This window comes from Salvelinus namaycush, chromosome 24, assembly GCF_016432855.1.
Source record: "Salvelinus namaycush isolate Seneca chromosome 24, SaNama_1.0, whole genome shotgun sequence".
Taxonomy (NCBI): domain Eukaryota; kingdom Metazoa; phylum Chordata; class Actinopteri; order Salmoniformes; family Salmonidae; genus Salvelinus; species Salvelinus namaycush.
In genome coordinates this window covers 5,847,398-5,860,111 of record NC_052330.1, presented here as the reverse complement: position 1 = coordinate 5,860,111, position 12,714 = coordinate 5,847,398, and the positions used below count along the sequence as shown (strand labels likewise).

At 44.0% G+C, this 12,714-nt stretch overlaps 1 protein-coding gene across 1 annotated transcript; it reads left to right on the top strand.

The window, feature by feature from the left end:
- The first annotated feature begins 9,731 nt into the window (after positions 1-9,731).
- LOC120019251 (claudin-20-like) lies at positions 9,732-10,673 on the top strand. Its single transcript, XM_038962569.1, has one exon. It carries the CDS (start codon positions 9,732-9,734, stop codon positions 10,671-10,673), a length of 942 nt encoding a protein of 313 aa, XP_038818497.1.
- Positions 10,674-12,714: the final 2,041 nt, after the last annotated feature.

Here is a 12,714-nt window from a genome sequence, read left to right as displayed (position 1 = left end):
GTGTGTGTGTGTGTGTGTGTGTGTGTGTGTGTGTGTGTGTGTGTGTGTGTGTGTGTGTGTGTGTGTGTGACTCACACAGACTCTTCCTCCTTCAGACAGTGGAGTTGAGGCTCTGGTGAACACAGACACTGTAGCTAGCTGGAGCAGGGAGAGATCTTTTTTTTTTATCCAGTCTATCAGCACCAACACAATGAGTCATAATTGCTGGCCCTCTTTCCAGGTCTTTTTGTTCACAGGTCTGCGGACAACGTTAATCAGGTGTAAGGGCGTCAGCCAGTCTTCGTCACGTAAAATGGAGGAATGGAGGGAGTAGTAGAAATTAGAAGGGGAGGAGATTTATTTTCCTCTCAGTTGGTGCAGTTCTCTAAAGGGGGGAATGTCCTTGGTCAATTTAGCTACAGTCTTGGATCTGAAGGATGAGACACAGCATTCCTGGGCCAGACACAAAAGACAGACAGACATGCGGACGGACGGATAGACAGACAGGAGAATAGACATACACACACACACACACACAACAAAGATGGAGACCACACACAAGAAACAAAGACACACACTCAGGAGATGGAGAGGTTTTAAGGTATGTGCGTAACAGATTGCTTTAAAGGGGAAACAGGAGGCTGTGTGTGATGGCAAGCCGGTTCAGTTCCTGTTGCCACAGTAACACCTTTTGTGAAGGGCCATAAACACAGCCCACTCCACACACACACACACACACACACATAAATTCAACATGAGCCTCCACCACTGAACATACTGCCACACTGCCGCCTGACAGCCTGAGGAGAGAAGGAACACACTTCAGAAGCGTGCCTACTGCTTACTCTTCACAAGAAAAAGGCCTCGGAAGAGAAGCTGTGTTGGAAGAGAAGTAAATGTTGGTCTCAGCAGTGGGTGGATTAAAGAAGGAGTGGATGACAGAGGAATGGGGAATGGCTGAATTTAAATCTATCTCTGGGGGCAGAGTGCAGGAGGACTGGAGGCTGGGCTCCACAGATAACACAGCCCACTGGCAGCAGCTCCTCTGAACTGACAAACTGTTGAAGGCAGTGCCTGGTCCACCACCTCCTCCACTTTCTCCTCTCAAAACTCCCTCTGCCTGCCTACTACAGTATCACTAGACTCTCTTGTCTGCCAGCCTCGTGCTCTTTTCTCTACCCAGACCAATAGAGGGGGATTGCCATTCCACAAAGACCACAGCAGCAGCGGCAGACCGACAGACAGGCAGGCAGGTGTGCTCTGCTCTCTGGCATGCTCCAACACAGCTGGGTCTCTTCAGCCATCAGTGGATCAGCCGACTCCTGCCTCCTGCCATTCATCCATGATATGACTGGGATCCTCCTGGGGCCTCCTGGATCTACAGCGCAAAGGGAAGGGAACTCTGCCGCTACCTCACCGAGGTGCATGAATTGAGGAGCAAACTGAAGTGAAAAGAGGAAATTCAGCAACTCTTGGAGGACAGAGAGAGAGAGAGAGAGAGAAGCAGAGAACAGGGAGACTAGCTTTACGAAAAGGCTTGGAATCTAGGAGCTCCACCACAGATGACCAGAGCGTTGGCATACTGGGACACTGTACTTGTGACCAGGATAGTTTTTTCTTTGTTCAAGACTCAACTAGCACTCGCTGACCTGACATACTCACATACACGTGTGTGTGTGTGTGTGTCTGCAAATCCCTCAGACACAGGGGAAACGTTCCATTGTGAGTTGTCCGACTGGATGGATAGAATAGCGGTAAGTGTTTCCTTCTTTCTTCTCTCATCATGCGAGACTGATTACAACGCATTAGGTAGACTTCCGTTAGATAATACGGACCACATCTAGCGACAGTAATCTACAGTTGGACTGAGATATGTCTATGGATGACAGTTTGTGTACACTAGCACATCTGTTAGCAACTTGGACATGTCGAGTAACACCAGATAGATTTACACGATCCTCGTTCTAATAACTTTGTCGACAGCTTGTTCATTTGCACTTTCCATCGCAGCTCATGTACCTTCCTTATTATGGCTTGTCCAATCAGGTCGCCGGAAATGGGTTCCATCTTTTCCCTCATCATTCCATTACTCCGATGTCATGGCAACGAATGACATTTTTCCAAGGAGATTAGAATTTCTAAACACCTAGTTATTTAACCATCCACATTGACTGTATACGCTGTGCAAAAACAGTCAATTACCTTAGGAACCTGTCATTAATAATTTCATGGTGATGCCTCATTGGTGATAAAACACAGCGTCAACTCAACTGCTGGCAGGTAATAGTGAGGGCATTGCCTCTTGACTGTGGGAGTAAATAGGTTGTTTATATTCCTGTCTGTTTGATGATTTGGGGAGAGTTGATTCTTCCAGGCTGTAGTCAGTATACTGGCTGCTCATACTCAAATATTTCAGTCTATGGAATGAACTCTCAACTCCGATATCCCATTTCACCTGGTGTTCTGGCTACTGCGATAGGCTGATTAGGCTTAACACCTTTAGTTCATCCTCATTACTTAAGACGTTACCTTTTCCCACTTCTCTTGCTGTGGAGTTTTGCTATTCCAACTTCATCTGAGACTGGGGTAGTGTAGCAATGAAAATGGAAAGCAACAAATAGCCTAGTTGCCTAGTATCACAAATTAACATTCTAACAGCACTCCAATGCAACATTTCTCATTGCTGGACAGCTTGTCATCCCAGCAAACATCAGTAAATTCGGTAATCATAAAGGGACTTGTAATAATATATATTTTTTTAGGGCATTTTAGATCAGAAACAGCAGGGGAGACAGATTAGGAAGGGTGGAGACAAGGCTTGAATCCCAGTCTCCAGGGTTGCATACATGTGCCTAGACCTCCAGACCATAGGGTCTGCACATGAAGTGATATCTAAGAAGAAAATACGTTTCTTGCATTTGTCTCTTAGCTAAAATACTTCAATAGGTCTTTGTTAGTCTCCTGCTCGTAACTTTTCCCTTTGGAAATAGATTTGCTGAATGAGCTCAACACAGTTTTATTTTTATGTGCTTGTATGAACAAGGCTTTAAAAAGAGGGAACAACAAGCAGAACAGAAACCTGTAATTAATACCAGACTAGACGTGCAGTATCTTCATTACAAGCCTATAAAAATGATTTGGCTATGTGACCAATTTCAACATTTCTTCTTTAAAAAATAAAATACTTCAAACAAGCTGGCAATGAAAACGTTGGAATCGTGCTCGCCATTTCACATTAATAATACTTTATTTTTATTTTAAAAGAATTCTGGGTAGGCCCCCCTTCTACACCAACATTCCAACATTCCAGAAATGTACCTCTGGCTTTGAATTTGTATTCCTCTTTGGAAGTGCCAACAGAATAACTGCCAACAGTCTGTCTCTGCCAAACCATAGTCCTCAGTTAGGCTCATCCTCCATCATTAAACATTATGAATCTTAGATGAGTACACAGTAATGAGAAATATTGGGAAGAGCAATAAGGAAGTGAACGTCATTTATAATAAGGGTTGCATGGAGAAAATGGACGGCCCTCCTGTCAGCAAAATATATATTTACATCAACACCCCCTGAAAGCTTGAAACAAAACAAGTGACCCTCCTCTATACCCAAAATAATAATTACAACAAAGTGGATAGCAGAGAACATGTCTACCATTTTCCCTCAGTCCTAGTATAGACCAGAGCCTTAGATACTGTATGCGGTTTTAGAAACTGTTCTTCGTCCTGCAAGCATTATATGGTAACACAATCATTTTGATAGCGCACAGGGCTGTGGGCCAGATGGTTAAGGATTTGCAGACCATCGTGGACAAGAGTAGAGGGTGGAAAAATCTCCTTTATAGTAAAAGCATTGCATGAATCTATCATGGTATTTGCAGGTCCAAGATTTTTTTTACTTTCATAAACATTTCATGCAAACCTATATCATTTTACATATTAGCAGAAACCACACAAACGACCGAAATGACAGGCTAAGAATAGACAGAGAGATAGGTCTATGTGTTCATCTGATCATATTTCTCCAATGCCAAAACGGCATGTCTTGTTTGCAACGAAACGGTCCCTGTTTGCAAATAATTACATCTGAGACATTATACATTAGGAATCTGAGCGTGGTACTTTCAAAAGTAGGCCTACCGACGCAGAAAACTGTACGCTTCAAATGCTGGTTACTCTTCTTCCGTGGCTTAACCCAACGAGAGAAGGTCACGAGCGTTTCCCTAAAAAGCTGTCTTGGGTTTAAACATCTTCTATTGTACATTAAGTGAATAGCTTAATCAATTCATAGTGACAGAATTAGATTACTTCCCAAGTGTGCTTTTTGTCTCCTCGGCTATAGAAGGTTGTAGCTCAGCCTCCGAATGTCAAAGAAACTAAACAATGATATTCCCATATGTATCGGAGCAACGTCTTTCTCTGGTATTTTATAGCTTGTTCCTGGAATACAGCATTGTGGACCAAAGTACTGTTACAACAGGGGTGTAGGCATGTCTATACAGGCCCACCCACTGGGGAAATATTATATATTTTTACTATATAAATCGGATGTTTTCTTTGCTTCAAAATCTTAAGCAAACAAGGGGTAGGGCTGTGCTTTTTGCCATTTTCTTTAATAAAAGGTAGGACTATGGCATACCCCCGCATACTGCCTCAATTCGACGGTTTTAACTTAACATCCCTTCACTGACACAGAGGTAGCCTGTTTAAAAGAGTGGATGGTGGAATTCAACGACAAACCTATGGATATTTCAGCCTATGGCCTAACATCATCTGTCAAACAGGTAGGCCTACCTCTTGTTTCATAAACAGGAGGAAATACATGTAGGCTCCAACACAAAACCCTCTTGTTGTTAGTAAAGTTGAATTAAAATGAGGACGGTTTTAAAGTATTATGCCTATTCAAATTTGCCTACTTTCAGCGCCGTGAGCTGTCCATTTCATAAAGCTGGATCATTTCATTGAGACCACACTACAGATTCAGAGAATCAGAGATGAAGGGCGGCATCGGACACACCGATACACAGCCTAAAAGAAACTAACTATAGAACACTGATGCAGATAGACAAGAGCCATGCGTCCTCTGAAACACCACCCTGCCAAGCCGCACTGCTTCTTGACACACTGCTCGCTTAACCCGGAAGTCAGCCGCACCAATGTGTCGGAGGAAACACCGTACAACTGGCGACTGAAGTCAGTGTGCACTGCGCCCAACCCGCCACAAGGAGTCGCTAGAGCACGATGGGACAAGAACATCCCGGCCGGCCAAAACCTCCCCTAACCCGGACGATGCTGGGCCAAATGGGTCTCCCCTTCGCGGCCGGCTGCGACACAGCCTGGGATCGAACCCGGGTCTGTAGTGATGCCTCAAGCACTACGATGAAGTGCCTTAGATCCCTGCGCCACTCGGGAGGCCCCATTCTGTACATTTTCATCCATCCCTAACAACATCTCCTCAGTACAACACATCACTACTGTCCCATAGGAATGATGGGAGTGAAAAGTAAACAAGCAAAAGTAAACAAGGAGTAGTAGAATGTTCCTTTCGAAAACTAGCCTACACATCAGCAGCTACTTCTCCACTTAGTGGAGGCCATGCAATAGACCTAGAATAACACTGCTCTACTGAGAGTTGCCTTGGTTCCCATCTCCCTCCTCACTGCATCCCAAATGACACCCTATTCACTTTCTAGTGCACTACTTTTGACCAGGGGTCTGGTCAAAGGCAGTGCGCTAGAAAGTGAATCGGGTGCCATTTGTGACACAGCCCCTCCTCTTCCCACGCTCCCCTCTCAGCCCAGGCTAAACATGCATCAAATACACTACACTACACCCTCAAAGGGCTAGGCTGGTAAAGGACTTTATAGTCTGCTCATATGGTCAATATCTATCAAAAAGAGTTTATTAAAAATATCCTATTACCACAGATATCACATAACATTAATGCGAATGTTCTGTTCACCTTGTAGCGGTGTTGCGTTAGTAGATGTTTACTTGTCCTTAAAGTTACTCTTGGGAAACTGCATGACCTTGCCTGCCTGCGTACTTAGTAACTCTTGGCAACATAATGGAGGAGAATTCCATACAGTATACTGCCTTGGGAAGAAACACATTTTAGATGACAACTCCAAAACCAAGTCTGTATTTTTGAGAAATGCAGTTCTTTCCAGTCTCATTGACTCATGTCATGTGCAATAATGAGACAACAGGCTAGAAGTAATTCCCAAGAGTACGAGTAATATTCATGTTACCTAAATAATTGTCTAAATTCTGGGTAGTAAAATAATGATGACAAAACATTATCTGGTCAGGTCTTAAAGAGCACTTTATTACTTTTTTCCATTCATGACATGCTCATATTTGGGTAGTAAAAGTCCATACAGTTTTTGTACAAAGGAATATGGCACACAGTAGTAGTGCGATGCATGCAGCACGTAAAATTCACGACTGTTTTTCCTTTGACTTTCGGTAGACAGGCTCTGTATCAAGCCCAACTTCGGTGCCCGGAAGGAAAAGGGATAAATATATGGAACTGCATGCTTTTAATGGCCTGCCATGTCCTCTCACATCTCTCTCTCACATCTCTCTCTCTCACACACACACACACACACACACACACACACACACACACACACACACACACACACACACACACACACACACACACACACACAACAATTCTACAATTCTACAATTTTAATGACTTCAATGTGACTTTCTGTTTGAGGCAGGAGGCCCAAAGTTGGTCCTCCAACTAGAGTCTAAGCCGGGGTCGGGAGGGAGGGTTCTACTAAGCAAACATATGGAATTTTTTTAAGATACTCATACCAAGGATCATCTAGCTATTTGATTTGGAATTTTAGGACCCATTTAGGTATCAAAAAAAAGATTTAAAAAAAGATTTGATGAAACATTGAATTTGGCCTTACTGCTATTAGCCTATAGAAACACATTGAATAAATTATTCATACATGGAAAAACAAATAGTCCCAAAAAAATGTATCGAAAGGAAGTTTGTTTTGAAGTGTCTGTCCAATATCTGAGAGATATAAGAAAGATGAGGAAATGATTTATGTACAGTTGAAGTCGGAAGTTTACATGCACCTTAGCCAAATACATTTAAACTCAGTTTTTCACAATTCCTGACATTTAATCCTAGTAAAAATTCCCTGTCTTAGGTCAGTTAGGATCACCACTTTATCTTAAGAATGTGAAATGTCAGAATAATAGTAGAGAGAATGATTTATTTCAGCTTTTATTTCTTTCATCACATTCCCAGTGGGTCAGAAGTTTACATACACTTAATTGGTATTTGGTAGCATTGCCTTTAAATCGTTTAACCTGGGTCAAACATTTCGGATAGCCTTCCACAAGCTTCTCACAATGAGTTGGGTAAATTTTGGCCCATTCCTCCTGATAATAATCTGTCTGTAAACAATTGTTGGAAAAATTACTTGTGTCATGCACAAAGTAGATGTCCTAACTGACTTGCCAAAAATATAGTTTGTTAACAAGACATTTGTGGAGTGGTTGAAAAACAAGTTTTAATGACTCCAACCTAAGTGTATGTACACCTCCGACTTCAACTGTATATTGTACACATATTTATCCCCTTTTTTATACACTAAACTACTTTCATACATTTGTATCTTATTTTGTTTATTTATTACCCCTTTTTCGCCCCAATTTTCGTGATATTCAAATTGGTAGTTGACCTGCGGTCATTCACCTCCGGATGCTGCTGTTCTTGGGAGTAGGGTGGTGGGATGTAGAGGAGCTGTGTCCCTTCAGGAATGGATGGGCGCATAAATAGAGCTAGGGGTCTCCTAATGAGGACTACAGCTGTGGTAATGATCATAGTGGCATTTACTCTCCACACTCCCTCCCTGCTACGGTACCTGTCATCACCGGTCTGGAACAGATAATGTAATGGGCTAATGGGAATACGCGGACTGGCTAAGGTCAAATGATCTCTTCTCTTCCAGTGATATTTTCCTATTTTTCAAATGAATGTAGTCTTTCTCTCCACACAGGACAGAGAAGTGAAGTGTGTGTGTGTGTGTGTGGGGGGGGGGGGGGTGTCTGATAGGGGCCTGAGGAGAAGGTGGTACATTTATATTTCTTTGCTTCCCAAATGGCATCCTATTCCCTATGTAGTGCACTACATTTGGTCAAAGCCCTATGGGCAACCTTTATGTTCAGCCCTCTGGTAATGGTTCCTGTAGGGTACGATAGGGTACTTTCTTTTTGCTGTCACAGTGTGTGAATATATAGACACAGGATTACTATGAGGAAAGGTTGTGTAACTGTTGTTGGGATACTGCTGTGTGTGTTCGATCGCCACAAAAGGAGGGGGCTGTTCACAGTCTTATCTGTGCATTGCAGTCGGCCATAGTTCACGCGGTCACTTGAAGGGCGACACCTTCGTATCGGCTGCAGGGCAAAAGGACGAGGATGCAGGTCTTTGTCATCAGTCGGTTTCTATTGTGCTCTGAGTGACGATTGACGAAACACACAGAGCCACCACCAAGCGAGCACCAATGTCAAATCAAACCTCAAAACTCTCGGCTGTCTAAATGATATATTGAACCAATTAAAGGAACACCAACAAATCTTGAACTGCTCATTTCAGTCAGACATTCAAACATGCCGTGATGAAAAATATTAGCTTATTACGGTCTTTAATCACATTCTCAGGCTGCCCATTTGCTGAGAGGACATTAGCTTGATCTGAATCAATGACCTTCAGGTTAGTCTAGCCTAGTCTAGTTCTTTAACAACTCTCACACCACATTTCTCTCAGTCCACCACTCAGTTCTCCTTAGTGGTGCTGTAGCTCAAAGGCAACAAGGATGTGTGGCGGGCACGTCTTTTATGGGACACTGAAAAGGATGGAATTGTATGTTCTGTTGCTAAGGAGATGGAAGGAGGAAGTGCGAATCGCTAAGCTGCTCACCCTATTTTATTGTTATGTTTTTTTTCTCTCTTTTGTGCCCAGACAACATTGAGAAGAGACTGACGCACCATGGCACGCTGTCCAAGACACACAAAAGGTAAGGATGGGTTTTCTTCTCTCTCAAACACTGCATTACAGACAAACTATGCACTTATTCACTTTAACAACACATTTACATTAGCATCAATGTCAGAACGTCACTAACATAAAGAAGACAGAGTAAAGAATTTAAGAAATGACACGTTATTTTACAAGAAATAGCTTATGCACGTTTCAATTAGAAATATTGTATATTCCATAGAACCAGCATTTACCTGACAGCTGAAGTGAATTAAACTAGCTGCTTGATGTAAAAAAAAAATTGTTTTAAGTAACCTACTTTCAGAGGAAGGACACTGCAGCTTTAAATGCACATAATTGAGCCTTTAAATGAACACCACAAAACTTAGTCACACAAAGCCAGGGATGCAGAGTCAAAATGCAGGCAAACAGAAAGCACCCTCACACACGCTTCTCCCCTCAAAAGAAGGAGAAAGAAAGAGCAAAGCGCAGTCTCCTCTCCCCACATTACCAGCCCTTGTGCCTCATCCGTCTGATCGTCACGCTTGCTCGCTCAGTTCAATTCTCATTTCGCTTTTTATCACAGCCCACTGGAGCCTGCACTGAGGAATTATCTGCTGTCAGGACCCGCGCCTGCACCAGGGCGATAGGGAGAGACGGAGCCAAGGAGCCAGGCTCAGGCCACCGCAAGGTGAGGGTGCCGCCGTGCCGGAGAGGAGGAGACTCGCAACTCGCCGATGGCGTCCTCCGCCATGCAGATCCTCGCCTTTGCCCTGGCGCTACTGGGCGTCCTGGGCGCCACCGTGGCCACGCTGCTGCCCAACTGGAAGGTGAGTGCCGACGTGGGCTCCAACATCATGACTGCCATCTCCCAGATGCAGGGGCTGTGGATGGACTGTACCTGGTACAGCACCGGCGTGTTCAGCTGCACCTTGAAGTACTCTGTTCTTTCACTGCCTGCCTACCTGCAGACCGCCCGGACGACAATGGTTCTGTCGTGCATGATGGCTTGCCTTGGCCTCTGTCTCGCTGCCCTGGGGCTCAAATGTACCCGCTGGGGGGGCAGTCACCGGGCAAAGGGACACGCGGCCATCGGGGCGGGGGGTTGCTTCATCTTGGCTGGCATCCTCTGCCTGGTGCCCGCTTCCTGGTTCACCAACGAGGTAATCACTACCTTCCTGGACTCCAACGTCCCCGAGAGCAGTAAATACGAACCTGGGGGCGCCGTGTACGTGACCTTTGTCTCTGCCGGCCTACTGCTGGCCGGTGGGGTCATCTTTTGTTTGTCGTGTCCCGGGAAAAGAGAGGGGCAGTTGGACTACACCTCAACATCCACCTCTACCACCTTTCCTGACAAACTACTGCAGCAGCAGATAAACCAGGAGCAAATACAGCGCGACCAGCTCCAGCGTGACCTGATACTGCGGGAGCAACTGCAACGGGGGCAGAAGGACTTTGAACAGCAGACGTCGCCTAATGAGCAGTCAAGCCGCGAGCAGCTACAATGGGGTGACAAAGGGCCCCAGGATGAGGCCCAAGCAGCTGACGAAATCCAGCAGGAGGAGCCTCTACAGGAGAAGCCGCTACATGAGGACAAGGGAACGCAACAGTTCTACTCTCCATCCAGAGTCCCTCCAAAAGACGCCCGGGCTGGCTACAGCCTGCAGGACTATGTTTAATATGTTTTATCCCTAAACCCCGCTATTGTTAGTGGGGTGGAGGGAGAATCCTGAGGCCAATCTACTGGCTGCCTTTGTGAGAGGGAGAGAGTGGAGGAGAGAAAAAAGGGTGAGGAAGGAGGAAGGTAATGACTTTGACAGCCTTATCGCCCCCTCTCATCTCTCTTGCTACTGCAAGCGCAAGCAGTAAAGGTATTCCCAAAGTCTTGGAGAAAGGCAGCTTGTGGATCCAGAATCCTGGGGTAAATGCCTCCTTGACTGCTGCTGTGGTGGGCGGAAAGACACAAGGGTGGGGTAGAGGAGAGGTGTCATAAAAATGCACAAGCGCAGTACAAGTATTGTATAGCCTGTGACAAGTTCCTTTAAAAACGGACGCGGAGGCTTTTCCATACCAAAGGTTTCAATGAGAAAACAGTGCTGGTGATAATTAGCTGCTAATAATATGACATCGTTTGCATAGCAAGTTACCCACTGGGCACACACTGGTTGAATAAACATTGTTTCCATGTCATTTCAATGAAATTACGTTGAACCAACTTGGAATAGACGTTTAATTGAGTAGCGTCGATGTGTCTGAAAAACGAAGATGTTCTTTGCAAGCTTGCATCTCTTCGAGCCCCATTTGCCTTGTGAGATTAAAATAATCATCCTCAATCCTATTTTCAAAAGATAAACAGACTGATTGATATTCAGTCTTCTTGGCATGCTTGTTAAATAATGCAGCTCGTTAAATTATCTGTAGCTTGTTAAATAATGCAGTGGAATGGAGAGTAGTTACTAAAACATAACTACCAAAGCATGTGCCTAAAATGTGTTTGTAGAACTTCAACTGTTTGTAAAGGAGAATTACAGAAGACTAAAGAAATGAAAAGGAACATCGGATTCCCACCAATACCATACACACACCTCCAGTCCACCTTGGAGGGGAATAACGTACATGGCAGCAGGGCAGACTTAGTGATTTGGAGACCTAAGGCAGAGGCCAGTCTGAGCCCCTCTCCTGTAGTTTTAACTGTAAAAATGTATTACCTTTTAATGTGCCATGAACACAACCAGTCATGATGTTTCCATCTGATTGTCAAACAAATCACTTCAAAAGTAGGGTCCATTCGCACGTTCATCCAAAAATAATTCCAGCATCCGAACAGTGCGTGCACCCACCAACTTTCCTTAAATTAGCAAGTGGCTAAAACGATCTCACCAGAGAAAGCATCCGAGCGAGCAAAACAGCGCCCCTCTGTCTTACTATATGTAACCCATGTATCTGATGCTATCTGGACAAAAAGAGTATGACATGACATAATCTTTTTATCCAGGCAGAATCAGATAGTGTCGATAGAAAGACGACAACCCCTAGGATTTCTGCACATTTTATTGTGTTACAAAGTTGGATTATAATGGATGTAATTGTTGACAAAAAAAATCAACACTAAATGCTGTGTAATGTTTTTTTTTTAATTATTACATAAAATGTAAACACTAATATTTCGTGATTTTTCCTGTGCTTAGCTCCATCCCGTTTCTTTTCATCCTGAAAAACTCCCCAGATGTCAAGCATACCCATACCATGATGCAGTCACCACCATGCTTGAAAATAAGGAGGCAGTTACTCAGTGATGTGTTGTGTTGGATTTGCCCCAAACATAAGGTTTTGCATTTAGGCCAAAACTTTCATTCCTTTGCCTCGTTTTTTTGGCAGTATTGCTGTAGTATTTTGTTGCACACATATGCATGTTTTGCAATATTTTTATTCTGTTTATTTGTATTCCTCTTTTCACTGTCATTTAGGTCATTATTGTGGAGTCACTACAGTGTTGTTGATCCATCCTTAGTTTTCTCCCATAACGGCCATCTACCAATCACTGCCCTTTCTAAATGAGGCTTTCCAAAAGCTCCCTGGTCTTTGTAGTTTAATCTGTGCTTGAAATTCAATACTTGACTGAGGGACCTTACAGATGTTGTATGTATGGGGGACATAGGACGGGGTAGTCATTCAAAAATCATGCCAACCCCTATTATTTCACACAGAGTGAGTAAATAT